Raw genomic sequence first — 13,570 nt, forward strand, 5'->3', positions numbered from 1 at the left:
TTATAGTGGTGGAGATTTGATTTTTATGCAAGCCTATGGTAATGACTTTTCATGTTTGATTATTGAGTGCTTATTTTTGAACCTTAAACACTTTGAGTGATTTGAGTGAATCTTTAGTGAGGATGTCAATTCTTGTCGATTTTGAATTAAAGGTAATTATTTAGATAAGGGGAAATATCTATATTTTCATGCTTTGAAAATGTTCGACTTAGATTGTTTGAATCTTTAGTGCTCTTTTAGTTGAATTATCGATGTATGATTATTTTTGAATTATGACAAAACATTATTGATGAGAATTATAAGTTGAGAAAGACTTAGTTTTAATTGAGAGTTGAGGATTTTGCTTGAGGACAAGCAAATGCTTAAATGTGGGGATATTTGATAAACCATAAAAGTAACATGTTTTTAATCCCATTCTTGACTTGTTTTTGGATGATTTATTATGTAAATTAGTGAATTTGATGCTCTAATCCTTTAAAATTCATGTTTCTATACTTAGGTGAGCATAGGGAAGTGAAAGAAGCGAAAAATAGGCCAAAATCGGACAAAAAAAGTTGTTTTCAGGATCCACACGGCTCGAGCATTTTCTACACGGGCTGAGCACACATCCATGTCAGCCACACGAGCTGGCCACAAGCCCATGTGCCAGCCCGTGTCGATATCGCTCCTTGTTTCCTAAACACGCGGAGAAACCCAATTTTTAGGCTTTCTGAGCATTCTAAAGTCTATAAATACACACTAGAAGAGGACCTAGTAGGGCCACGCAGAGAAAAACGAAGAAAAGACTCGAAGAACACCACTAGATTCATTTCAAAAGTGGATCTCCTTCAAGATTGAAGATCTCCATTCAATTTCTTTAGAAGTTTTATTGGGATTCTTTATGTCTTGTTGTTTTCCTAAATTTGAGATGATGTTATTCTAGATTATGAACTAAATTCCCTAGATACTTAGGGAAGATGAAACCAATATGAATCTTATTATTTGATTTCTAAATTACATGATAGATACTTGATTCTTGTTCTCAATTATGTATGCTTATTTCGTGTTTTAATATTTTCAGGATATTAATTCATGCTTAATGTGCTTATTTCAGTGGAGCAAAAGTCTTTTTTTAAGAGTAAATATAGTATAACTGAGTGGAGTTGCATGCAATCCTAGAAATAGGATGACATAAATCTACCGGATTAGAGTCAAATCTAATAGGGAAATCTATAGATCGAGTTAATACGCAATAGGGTTTTAATTAGAAAGAGATTTCAATTAATCAACCTAGAGACAGTTGTTTTTACACTCGAAAGAGATATTAACATAGTTTAGGGATTTCTACGAATGAAGGCGTAAGTGAATAAATCGTTTAATTCAGATTCAGAAAAATAAGTGAAGTCTAGGTGGATTCTTTCTTAGGTATCGCCTATCTCATTGGTTTTATTCCATTATTTTTCCTAATTTATTCTTTGTGGCGTTCTTAGTAATTAGTTTAGTTAATTTTAGATTAAAAATAATTCTTTCAATTTATAGGCTAGATAATAGAAAAATAGTAAGTACTAGTACTTTTAGTCATCATGGATACGATATTCCCGACTCACCATAGCTATACTATTATTCGATAGGTGGGCTTGCCTTTGTCGTAATTTTAGGTAGTTTAGTGACCATCAATCACTCAAACATATCAAACACACATCAAACATGATAAGCTATATATATATATCAAAATATATCAAACACAAGCCATTCAAATAGCTAATCACAACAAAACATTTACATGCCAATATTTGGTCAAATTAACCTATACATGTCATTATAACCAAAATTGATTTACTATATATACCGAAATGGGCCGATGTATAGTGTGAAGTAACTCCGACCAGCTTCCAACCAAATCGAGCTTCCGAATTACTATAAAACAGGGAAAATAAAATAGAATAAGCATTTAAGCTTAGTAAGTTCTTATAACATGGAATTTAACTTACCATTATTTCACATACAAGAATTATCCAAACCAACTTAGCCAAAATCCTAAACACATATTCTCATCATGTTAGCCAAATAATCACAAATAATAGCCCTTAATCATGGATGAACAACGTCATCAAGCAAGTTCCACATTCCAGTAACAACCAATTCATGCATCAGTATATTAGGTAATATCATTTCCATGTAATTCATGTATATACGGGTAATAGTTCGTTTCGAACTCATATTGTTTCATATCAGAACTTTGTCCGTTGAACCATTTAAAATATCGTTGGATACACGGGTAGTACACATGAAGTGTACAAAACTGTTATCCGTCAATTCATGTACATGTATGTTTATACAAACATGTAAATGGAAAGCTCTTCTGAGTCATATAACGGGAAGCTCATATGAGCTGTATAACGGGAAGCTCTTGCGAGCCAAATATCGAGAAGCTCAAGAGAGCCATTAATCGGGAAGCTCATGAAAGCTAAATAATGGGAAACTCGTGAGAGCCAAGTATCAGGACAGTTATAAAAGCTGTGGTGTGTCTAAAACACATGTAGGATCACAACCAACTCGGGAACCCTAATTACATGTCATTTGTATCTTTCGAATTTTTAAGGTTCAAATAGGACTTGGTACTTGTCAGATATGTGGTCGATATTATACATGGAATTTTATACAAATTACACACAATAATATTCAAATTAAAACATATAAATATAAAATTTGGTTACACGAACTTACCTCGCCAAGTGTTTGTAATTTCATAGGCTACTAATTCGATACTTTTTCTTTTCCTCGATCTAACTCCGTATTAGGTCTATCTAGATCTAATTAAGCAAAGTATGCTTGCTTGAACTTAAGTTTTCGTGGCTACGGTTTCCATGTTTTTGTTTTAGGAAAGATGATGAAAATGATAATAATTTAATTATTTAATTCATTTATCACCATTTTATCATTTACTTTCCAAAATTAACCTTACTAATTGACTAAATTCCAATGATAATAATCATTCTTATCTACTAACTACACTAAATGGTCTATTTTTCATATAAGGACCTCCAATTTTAAATTTCATAGCTATTTGGTACCTTTAGCTACTAGAATTCAACTTTTTCACTTTATGCAATTTGGTCCTTTTAATCAAATTAGACATGTAAACGATAAAATTTCTTAACAAAATTTTTATACAATATTTCTATCATACTATAGACCATAAAATAATATTAAAATAAATTTTATTCCGACCTCAGATTTGTGGTCCCGAAACTACTATTCCGATTTCACTGAAAACGGGCTGTTACAATTATAGTTGGTATTCGTATCGGTTAGTATATGCAATCTCTTAATGTCATCAATATTAGTTCTTTTTGGGATGGTCTAACCAACCATGCCAACAATATTGAACTTCTTGTCACTATGTTATATGTCAATCATATTAGTATAATGTATTCCTTCAAGGAATATCCATTATACAAGTACATAAGCATCTCATTTCACTTCTATTTGTGGTTTTAATGTAAAATGCATAAATATTTCCTTTAATAGATATCTTTTCAATCTAAAATAATAATAATAATATTTTTGTTCTATAATATTTTGTATCACAAGGAGGTGCAACAACATTAACTTTTCAAGAACTTTTACAATCTGATACAATGTTAATTAGTTCACTAGGAGGCTGTAATAAAATATCACATTATCATATAGCACTAATGAATGTGTAATTTATAAAATGCAAAATTGCAATTCTTTTCATAATTGATGATAACCCCAATGCTTTGTGTTGTAACATATAACACGGAAATGAATTATTACGGTTATTTCTTTTTCTTTAATATGTTAGATTCAAATCATCTATGCGATAAATACACCGTGTTTAAAATTTGATAAATGTGTTTTAAATATGCATGTCATATTTGAGTTAGCATTTAATGCCTAAATTGAAAGGACCTGATTGATATAATGTTGATATTTTAGGGACCCGGATAGAATATTTTGAAGCTAAGATCAATTTAAAATCTAGGTCATACTTTAAAGACATCTGATGTAATTAACCCTACAATGAAATTGCAAAATGGGTGACACCAATTAGTGGTCTCTATGCCTTTGGCCAAACCAATGCATAGTATCAACAATATACGTATTTGTCCAAGTTCAACTTAATTCAAAATATAAACTTTAAATTTTGTTCAAATTCGTTTATATTTTATGATTTATTAATTTAATCCCGAATGGTATATTTTATAAAAATGCTATGTTCCAATATGTAGTGGAAAAATAATATCAAATATATGTTATTATCATATTTTTCTTTTGATTGGAGGTAAGAAACAATAATATACATAATAAATAGGTGTAGTTACACACATATATCACTACAAAAAATGTACATATACTAACAACAACAACAAAATCGTCGATAAAACTTGAAATTCCATTAATATAGACTTTTCCTGACGATTTCCAATCAAGTCTTTTTCAATATATCTTTCTCACATCAAAACCACCAAAGGAACCTCCCTTATGAGCCTTTTGTTTCTCTATTTGTGCTATTTGCCTTTCCTTCGTCTTTTACCCCAACGGCAAGGTACTCTGAGCTCGATGGTTGGTCAAATTTTACGCAATGAGGGGTGTTGAGATTGAAAGAAGGTGAAGCTCCAAATGAAGGTGAAGTATTGATTGATGTTGTATTATTATCGAGTGAAGGCCTTGCTGAGGTGTAATTATTTTTTAGTGCAATGTTTCTTCTAGCATTGGCTCGCCATCTCTTGAGACCTTCAACCACTTTTTCTGGGAAGATAACTTTCTTCATTGATGTTCCCATCTGTTAAAATTTAGTTGAATCATGAATTAATTAATGGTATGAACAAAATGTGCATGGACCAAATGCTTTGTGTACAAACAAGGTCTGTAGTCTTAGAATACAGTAATGGATTATTGATGCTAGGACTCGAATCTAGACTTGTAATTGCATGAACCAACTATAATAAACTTGGGTCATGTAAAATGATATGCATGGTAAAGAGATTTTTAATGTTGAAATTCGAATCTCAAATTGATTGGATGTTACCACCTATTAATAGTTGTATGAACGGGCTAAATTAAACTCAATTCATTTAATGTAATATGTTTGGTAAGGGAATACCGTTGTTGTAATTAAAATTCCATACTTGTCAAGTGTCACCACTTATAGATAACAGTAAGAACCGCCTAAACTACACTCCGATTTTTGTATTGAAAATTTTTATGCTGAAATTTGAATCTCGAATTAATTGGATGTTACCTCCTATAGATAATTGTATGGATCAACTAAGCTAAACCTGGTTCATACAATTTTAGAGATTAAAGGTGCTAAGATTCGAATCTTATATTTATTGGATGTTATTTGTATGAACCAACTAAATTAAATCCCAATTCATGTAAATGTATATAGTAAGGGATTACTGATGTTAAAATTCAAATCTCAAACCTATTGAATATTAGGTCTCATGGATAGTTGTATGAATTAATTAAACTAAACCTGGATTCATGTATTGTAATATGTAACATTAAAATGCAATGTGGTTTACCTGAGTGACCAAAGCATACAAAGGCAGAGTAACATATCCACAAAGGACTTGAACCAAAACTCCCATGGCTAGTCTTATCACAATGTCTTCGGTCTTTCGATGGAAGCATGATCTAAATCCAAATTTGTACTGCAATTTTTAAGCAAAATTAGAAAAGAAAACAAGAAAGAGTAACTAATTGCATACTGAAAAAAGTTAAAATATGCCATAGGTCCCTATGCTCTTCACAAATTTGAAATTTAATCTATATACTTTTCAGATTTCAAAATTTAGGTCCAATTGTTGATACTGTTAATTCTTTTTGTTAAATTTGATGGTGTGGCATTTTTAAATAAAAATATTTTAGTAGCAATGTAACTAAGAAAATACCATTGTAATTAACCTGAATTTAACAAAATAATTTTATCAGTGTTAACAATTGGACCCACCCAAATTTTGAAATTTAAAAAGTAAATAGACTAAATTCCTAAAAATAGAAGTAGAAGGAGCAAGTTTTAAATTTACAAAGAGTACAAAGACTTATGATATATTTTAACTCAAAAAAACCTAATTACCCAAGTCCAGGTGAAGAATGCCAGTTGAAATGAGTTCTGCAATTAGATTTTGGCATATAAGAAATCAATAGTTGAATTTTAATAAAATATATTAAGTTTTGGAAACAATGAAATGGAGGGAATTAAAGATTACCTGAAATAATATGAAGTGCATAAGGTGGAGGAGCAATTTGGGCCAACCAAACCAGAAGAAATGATCACTTGGTCTAACTAGAAATGTTCCTCTCACTACTTGAGATTTCTCTTGACTTTCCAAACACATCCTACTGATGATGCCTTGAAGTTGAGTCCCCACCAGCAGCAACATCTGTTCAAAAAATGTGTTTCAAAGTGTCTTAATCGATGGGTAGATTATCCATGCTCTTCATTTTTCTGAAGTGATAAGCCATAAAAGTAATATATTTTTAATCTCATTCTTAATGCATTTTTGGATAATTTATTAAGTAAATTAGTGAATTTGATGCTTCTAATTATTTAAATTCATATTTCTATATTTAAGTGAGCATAGGGGAGTGAAAGGAGTGAAAAACAAGCCAAAATCGGACAAAAAGAGTTGTTTTCAAGATCCACACGGCCTGGGCATACGCCCATGTGAGACACACGTGTTGATTTCGCAACTTGCTTCCCAGATACGCGGAAAAACCTGATTTTTAGGCTTTTTGAGCATTCTAAAGTTTATAAATACCAATTAGAAGAATACCTAAACGAGCACTCGGAGAAGATAAAAGAAAAGACTCGAAGAATGCCATCGGAATCAACTCGGAAGCGGATCTCCCTCAAGATCGAATATATCTATTTAATCTCTTTTGAAGTTTTATTGAGTTTCTTAATGTCTTGTGGTTATCCTAACTTTAAGATATTTCTATTCAGTATTATGAACTAAATTCCCTAGATACCCAAGGAGGATAAAACCTATGATAAATATTATTATTTAATTACTGTTTTTACGCGATAAATATTTGATTATTGTTCTCAATTATGTATGCTTATTTTATGTTTTAATATTTTTTGGATATTAATTCATGTTTAATGTGCTTATTTTAGTGGAGCAAAAGTTCCTCTTTAAGAGTAGATCTAGCATAATTGAGTGGAGTTGCATGTAAACCTAGAAATAGGATGACATAAATCTACCGGATTAGAGTCAAATCTAATAGGGGAATCCATAGATTGAGTTAATGTAACGATAGTGGTGTTGATTAAAAAGAGATTTCAATTAATCAACCTAGAGTCAGTTGTTCTTACTCTCGAAAGAGATATTAACATAATTTAGGGATTTCTATGGATCAAGACACAAGTGAATAAATCGTTTAATTCAGATTCAGAATAATAGGTGAAGTCTAGGTGGATTCTTTCCAGGGTATTGTCTTTCTCATTGGTTATCTTCGATTATTTTCCTATTTCATTCTTTGTTACGTTCTTAGTTAAATTAGATTAGTAAGTTTAGATTAAAAACAATCACTCCAATTTATCGACTAAATAATAGAAAAATAGTAATTATTAATATTTTTAGTCCTCGTGAATATGATATTCCCTACTCACCATAGTTATACTATTGTTCGATAAGTGCGCTTGCCTTTGTCGTAATTATAGTTAGTTTAGTGATCATCATGAAGTATCCGTATTTAATATGTATTTAGAAATGAGTATGAGGCGTATGTTCTTCCAAATATACAAAAGAAATTAGAACAGTAATGAACATAACGATCAAACTTGTCAGTTTTAATTCGAACTAGATCCAATTAACCCAAAGTCGAACCTAACCCAATTTGCACCTAAATCTACTCAACCTAAAGTTGAAAGCAACTTGAACTCGAAATAACCCAAACTCATATGACCTAAACCCAAAAAGACTTGAGCCTAAAACAACTAAACTCGAAATTACTTAAACTTAGAACTAACCTGAACCAAAATGATTCAAGCTTGAAACTTATTTGCCACATTGATAGGTCACATATCAATATATGACACTCACAAGAGTTCAGATATCATAATTTTTAATCTATGGATAGATTATCCGTACTCTTTAATTTTTTTCTAAAGTATTATTCATGTTTGGTATATATATATTTGGACATTAGTTCAAGATTACATGTTCCCTTAAATATATGAAAAAGATTTAGAAAAAAGTTAATATATCTATGTCCAGACGCATATTTATATACGACACTAACTCCGAGTTTAGATATCGTAGCTTTTAATATTTGGATAGATTATTTATTCTCTTCATTTTTTATAGTATTCAAGTTGGATATATATTAGTATCATACTAGGATACAAGTATGAGATCATATGTTGCTCCAAACATAAAAAACAACTTTTAAAGAAAATGTCCATATTGAAAATTTGAGATAATATATAGCTTTTTGACATTCTATTATAGCCCTTTAGTATAGGAATATTCTTAGGGCAAACTGAATATCTTTTACTTACCAATAGTGGAATGAAAGGAAGCCAGAGATAATTATAAAAATCTGCAGATCACATCAATAAATGAAAACTTTTAGCTTTAATACCAAATTTAATTATAAAATTGCATATATTTTTAGTTAATATTAAGTTACAGTCCTTGAGTTAATTACCATGTGCATTCAAGAATATGAATAACATTGACAAAATCCAAACCCAGAGGCTGAAAATATAACAAAAGAAAAAGAAATAAGCAGTTAAATATTATTGGGTTTAAAAATGAAATTAAGTAATTTTAATTTTTTAATATGTGTAGTCATTGATGGTATATATATAAAATTATACACCATCAATGCATTTATTTTAAATTCAATATAATATCAAATTTCATTCTATTAATTAAAGGGTTAAAGATAAAATTGATACTCGAATTTATTTATTTCTCCCAAATTGGTACTTGTGATTTTTTTTTTGTTCTAGATTGATACTCGAACTTGTATTAGCAAAGATGAGGAGTAAGTAAAAAAGAAGAAAGATGAAGAAATGTAGAAGCAGACCCAAAAAAAGAAAAATAAGAAAAGAAAAGAAGGGAAGAAGAGGGAAAATAAAAAGAAAAATAATGAGGAATAAGAGGACGTCACGTGGCAGTGTGCGATTAGCCAGCACTGCCACGTCAGCAAAAAAATTAACGTTCTTAGTCTCAAGTATCAATATAGTGGACAAAAAAAAGTTTGGGTACCAATCTGGGAAAAAAAAATCATAAGTATCAATTTGGGAGAAATGGACAAATTCGAGTACCAATTTTATTAAGAAAAGGAGGTATAAGAGGACGTCACGCGGCGGCATGTGATTGGCCAACAATACCACGTCAGCAAAAATTAACGTTGTTAGTCTTAAGTATCGATATAGTAGACAGAAAAAAATTTGAATATAAATCTAAAAAAAAAACCATAAGTATAAATTTGGGAGAAGTGAACAAATTCGAATACTAATTTTATATTTAACCCTTAATTAAATGCGGATGAACCTCAAGATTTTATACACTAACCTTATTCCCACAACCACTCCAAAGTCCTTTTCCAAAGTTCTTTTTATGTACTTTTGGAAGTCAAAGGTGCTTCCTTCTGAAAAATGGGCCTGGAATATACAAGTTTAAAAAGTCAAACAACAAGCTACAAATCTATATAACTTGGATTTCAATGTAAGTATGACATGAGTATGTTGGATATTTTCTAAATTTTTTATATATTTGGAAGATATTTGGAAGAATATATCTTTATATCTACATCTGAAGAATATATCGCAAATAAGTATATAAAGAAAATGAAGACTCAAAATAGGAAACAAAGTAAGTTACCGTAATGAATCCATGTCGAAGAGTGAAGTAGTCCACTTTGGAGACAGATGCATAGAACTGCCGAAGAAAACATGCCTGAAAAAAAACATGTCAAACACATCATATTTAGATAATTGGTTTCATGGTAGACAATATGATATCTAGGATATCATAATTGAAAAGTTAAACTCACCGGCCAACGAAGAAACCTGTGTTCACTCCAGAATCTAAGATGTCGCCTTGCAAATGTTGTATGATGAATCAAGAGGAACCTCCTAGGATCTACTTAATGGAGGGAAGTAAGATGATTAGCAAAAAAGACATTTTCGAGCTCCAAGTCCAAGGGTGTAATAGAATTGAGTCTAATTCAAGTCTGGGGCATAGCTAGGGGTTAGAAGGGCATGCCTCTTCTAAAATATAAAATATTTTATTTAAATTCTTTAAAATTTTTAAAATTTTAAATTAGTAAAAATACAATTACACTTTTACTCTCTTAAAATGATAAAATTTTGATTTAATCTTTTAAAATTATAAAATATAAATTATTAAAATGATAAAATTATATTTTTACTATTATAAAATTAAAATTTAATTTCACCCTTAAATCAACCTTCACATGAGATTTGAGATTCAAAACTTGGTTTGAGCTTAATGCCATCCACCTAATAAAACACGATCTTATTCCTATGCTCGCTTACCAGCTCAGTTACCTATGCGAACTCGAATTTAAATTGAGAGCTTGCTTAGGCTCTCAAGCTACTTGAATTCCACTTCCTTGATAGCTTCAACTGCTTGAGCCAATGACTTAGCTAAATTTAAGTTTTTTTAAAACGATTAAAATACGCTATAGGTTGTTGTACTATTCATAAATTTAGAATTTAGTTCCTATATTTTTATTTCTAGGAATTTACTCTTTTTATTTTTAAGATTTTAAAATTCAGGTTCAATTTTAACACTGCTAATTTTTATGTCAAATTTGTTGATGTAATATTTTGATATAAAAAATTTACTTGGTAGCAATGTAACTAAGAAAATAACGTTACAATGAATTTAAATTTAACAAAAAAAATTAGAAGTGTTAACAATTGGTCCTGAATTTTAAAATCTAAAAAGTAAAGAAACCAAATTCCTAAAATTAAAGATATAAAGATTAAATTCCAAATTTACAAAAAAATACAAAAACTTAACTACATATTTTAACATTTCAAAACAAACCCAAATGACTTTAAGTTATCTTGTTTCAAGCACCTAACGTGAACCAACTAAAATTTGTTAAATTTAGAGGTGACTAGATGAATAAATCCATAATTATATGTTAAGGGAAAGGGCCTACAAAGACATATCCCAAATCCCACAAAAAGCTTACCATTTGAGAATTGATATTCTAATGTTCTTGTTTCAGCCTCCCAAGATTTCCACTTCCTCATCTGCTAAATAAATAAAACCAAAAATGTGAAACACAAGCCACATTTTCACACTTGGCTCTGTCTTGAAATCCACATTCCATGGAATCTTAGTGATCTTTTTCATGTAAAAGTTTGACTTGTTTTCACAAAAAAGTCAAAACTGAACAACCGAGCCCCCTAAATTGCTGGCCCAATATGATACTTAAAAAGGTATCAAAAGATCACAAAAAAAAAAGGAAGGAATTTTTGCATTAAAAATATGAATCACCTTTGCCATGCCAAGACCAAATGTGAGGATGCATGATAAAGAATGGAAGAAAGCCAGCACAAATATTAAGTACTGAAGCTCTTTCATACCTCGTCTAGACAACAATGAAACCATTCCCTGCTCCAAAAATGACACCCAAAAACCATCATTCACAAGCTATCAAATATTATCTGAAAACATATATCACTGAGGCATTTGATCGAACACATAGTTGAAGTACCTGTTCTTCACATTTTGCTTCTTCAGGACTATCATTTGAAGGATCACTACAAGGGAGAAAAGTTTCACCTATACTCTTTGGGATACATATATTTGCAATTGGCTTTTCACCCACAGTTAACAACAATGATATGAACCCCAATTGCAGTAATTCTACATTAAAACAAATAAAAATTCAAAGTTTCATAATTTGCTGCACTTTAAAAAAAGAAGAAAAATGCAAAGAAAATTAATATATTCTCACCGGATTTGATCTTGTCAAGAGCTTGAATAAGATATTTCCTTCTGTTCTTATTGAAATACTATCAAATCAAAAAAAAAAATCAGTATATATATTTATAACGCATGCATAAACATGGCTAAAGCTTTATACTGACCTTGGCTAAAAGATGAAGTAAATGTTCAATGCAAATGGAGATGGAAATCAAGAAGAAAACAACAGCGGCGACAGCCCATGTTGGTGTACTTTCGAGTGTTATTACAGAGCTTGTCATCAACCCTGTTCACTGAAAACACTTGGAATATTTTTGTGGGCGTGTTTTTTGGAGCTGTTGGAAGTGATGAAATTCTGCTCACAGATCAAAATATATGAATAAAACAAGCTTGTGGTGTTAGTTAATGTCAACACAGTGTTGGTCCCAGGGATCAGGGACCATCTATGGACCGTGTTTCGGTTTAAGGACTCCATTGTCAAAGTTTATGTTATTTTCGGATTCAAGTGTAAGTGACGGTAGGAATATTTTAAATGGTTAAATTTTGATATTAGTCCCTTCTACTTTAATTTGATCCTTTTAGTCCCTGTACTTTTTAAATTGTAAAATTTCAGTTTTCATCAAACGATAAATATTAAACTCACATTAACTCACTAAAAATCTAGTTAATAGCTTAATGAAATTTTAAAATTTGAAAAGTATAGGACTTTAAATTATCTAATTGAAGAATATAGACTAAATCCATAATTATATATATTAGTACATGACTAGTAATTGAATTTAACCAAATGGCTTTAACTATTCTTGTTTTGGTTAGGACTAAACTTTCATAATTCAAAAAGTACATGAAAAGTATATGGATTAAAATTAATCAAATTAAAATACAAAGATTAAATCCATAACTTTTACAAAGTATAGGGACTAATAACAGAATTTAACCTACTTAAAATTTTAAATCTTTTTTCCTTAAATTATGAGAATTTAATACGGGTAGGAAAATAAACGAAAATAATAACTTTGCCTAGCAATGCAAATGTTTGAAATTCATCAATGATCTATGTGATATTGTAAATGATAAACAAAAATGGCTGCCAATTTGATAGCAAGTGGACATGTTTAATGTTGAGTTAGAAAATTTGAGAAGTAGGGTGAAGTTAGAAAATTTTTTGAAGGGTCGGAATTAAATTATATAGTTTTATGAGAGTTAAAATGTAATTTTAATATTTTAATAGTTTAATCTTTATAACTTTTAAAAATTAAATTAAAATTTTATTATTTTTAAGGTTAAAGTACAATTTTATCATATATTAATTTAAAATTTTATAAATTATTAAAAACTAAAAATTTAAATTTTCGTTTTAGGAAGGGATGGGCCTTACCAATTTCCTTGGCACCACCCCTATTGAGATGGTTTGAAAAGAATATTGTTTGAAAAATAAAAATAGGTTAAAATATAGACCCAATTAAAATATGAACCGACCCTAACCATTTTTAAATTTGTGTTGTGTATTTTTAGGTTTAATATGTAGTTTACCCTTTGAGTTTGTCCAAAATACTTAATTGGTACCTGAAACTTTTTTTGTACTTGATTGGTACATAAAATTATATTCTGTCACACACATTGCTCTAATTTGT

General features: G+C 30.1%; 1 protein-coding gene across 1 annotated transcript; it reads right to left on the reverse strand.

Moving 5' to 3' along the window:
* Nucleotides 1-4,232: 4,232 nt before the first annotated feature.
* LOC108455892 (MLO-like protein 12) lies at nt 4,233-12,439 on the reverse strand. Its single transcript, XM_017754466.2, has 14 exons — nt 12,101-12,439; nt 11,968-12,025; nt 11,725-11,876; nt 11,505-11,621; nt 11,197-11,257; nt 10,024-10,112; nt 9,852-9,926; nt 9,543-9,631; nt 8,668-8,717; nt 8,519-8,559; nt 6,222-6,395; nt 6,089-6,124; nt 5,535-5,663; nt 4,233-4,789 (listed from the first exon to the last, which is right to left on the reverse strand). The coding sequence occupies exons 1-14, from the start codon at nt 12,215-12,217 to the stop codon at nt 4,487-4,489; spliced, it is 1,491 nt and encodes a 496-aa protein (XP_017609955.1). The 5' UTR covers nt 12,218-12,439; the 3' UTR covers nt 4,233-4,486.
* Between the last annotated feature and the right edge of the window lie 1,131 nt (nt 12,440-13,570).

The sequence above is a fragment of the Gossypium arboreum genome, chromosome 9 (assembly GCF_025698485.1).
Source record: "Gossypium arboreum isolate Shixiya-1 chromosome 9, ASM2569848v2, whole genome shotgun sequence".
Taxonomy (NCBI): Eukaryota; Viridiplantae; Streptophyta; class Magnoliopsida; order Malvales; family Malvaceae; genus Gossypium; species Gossypium arboreum.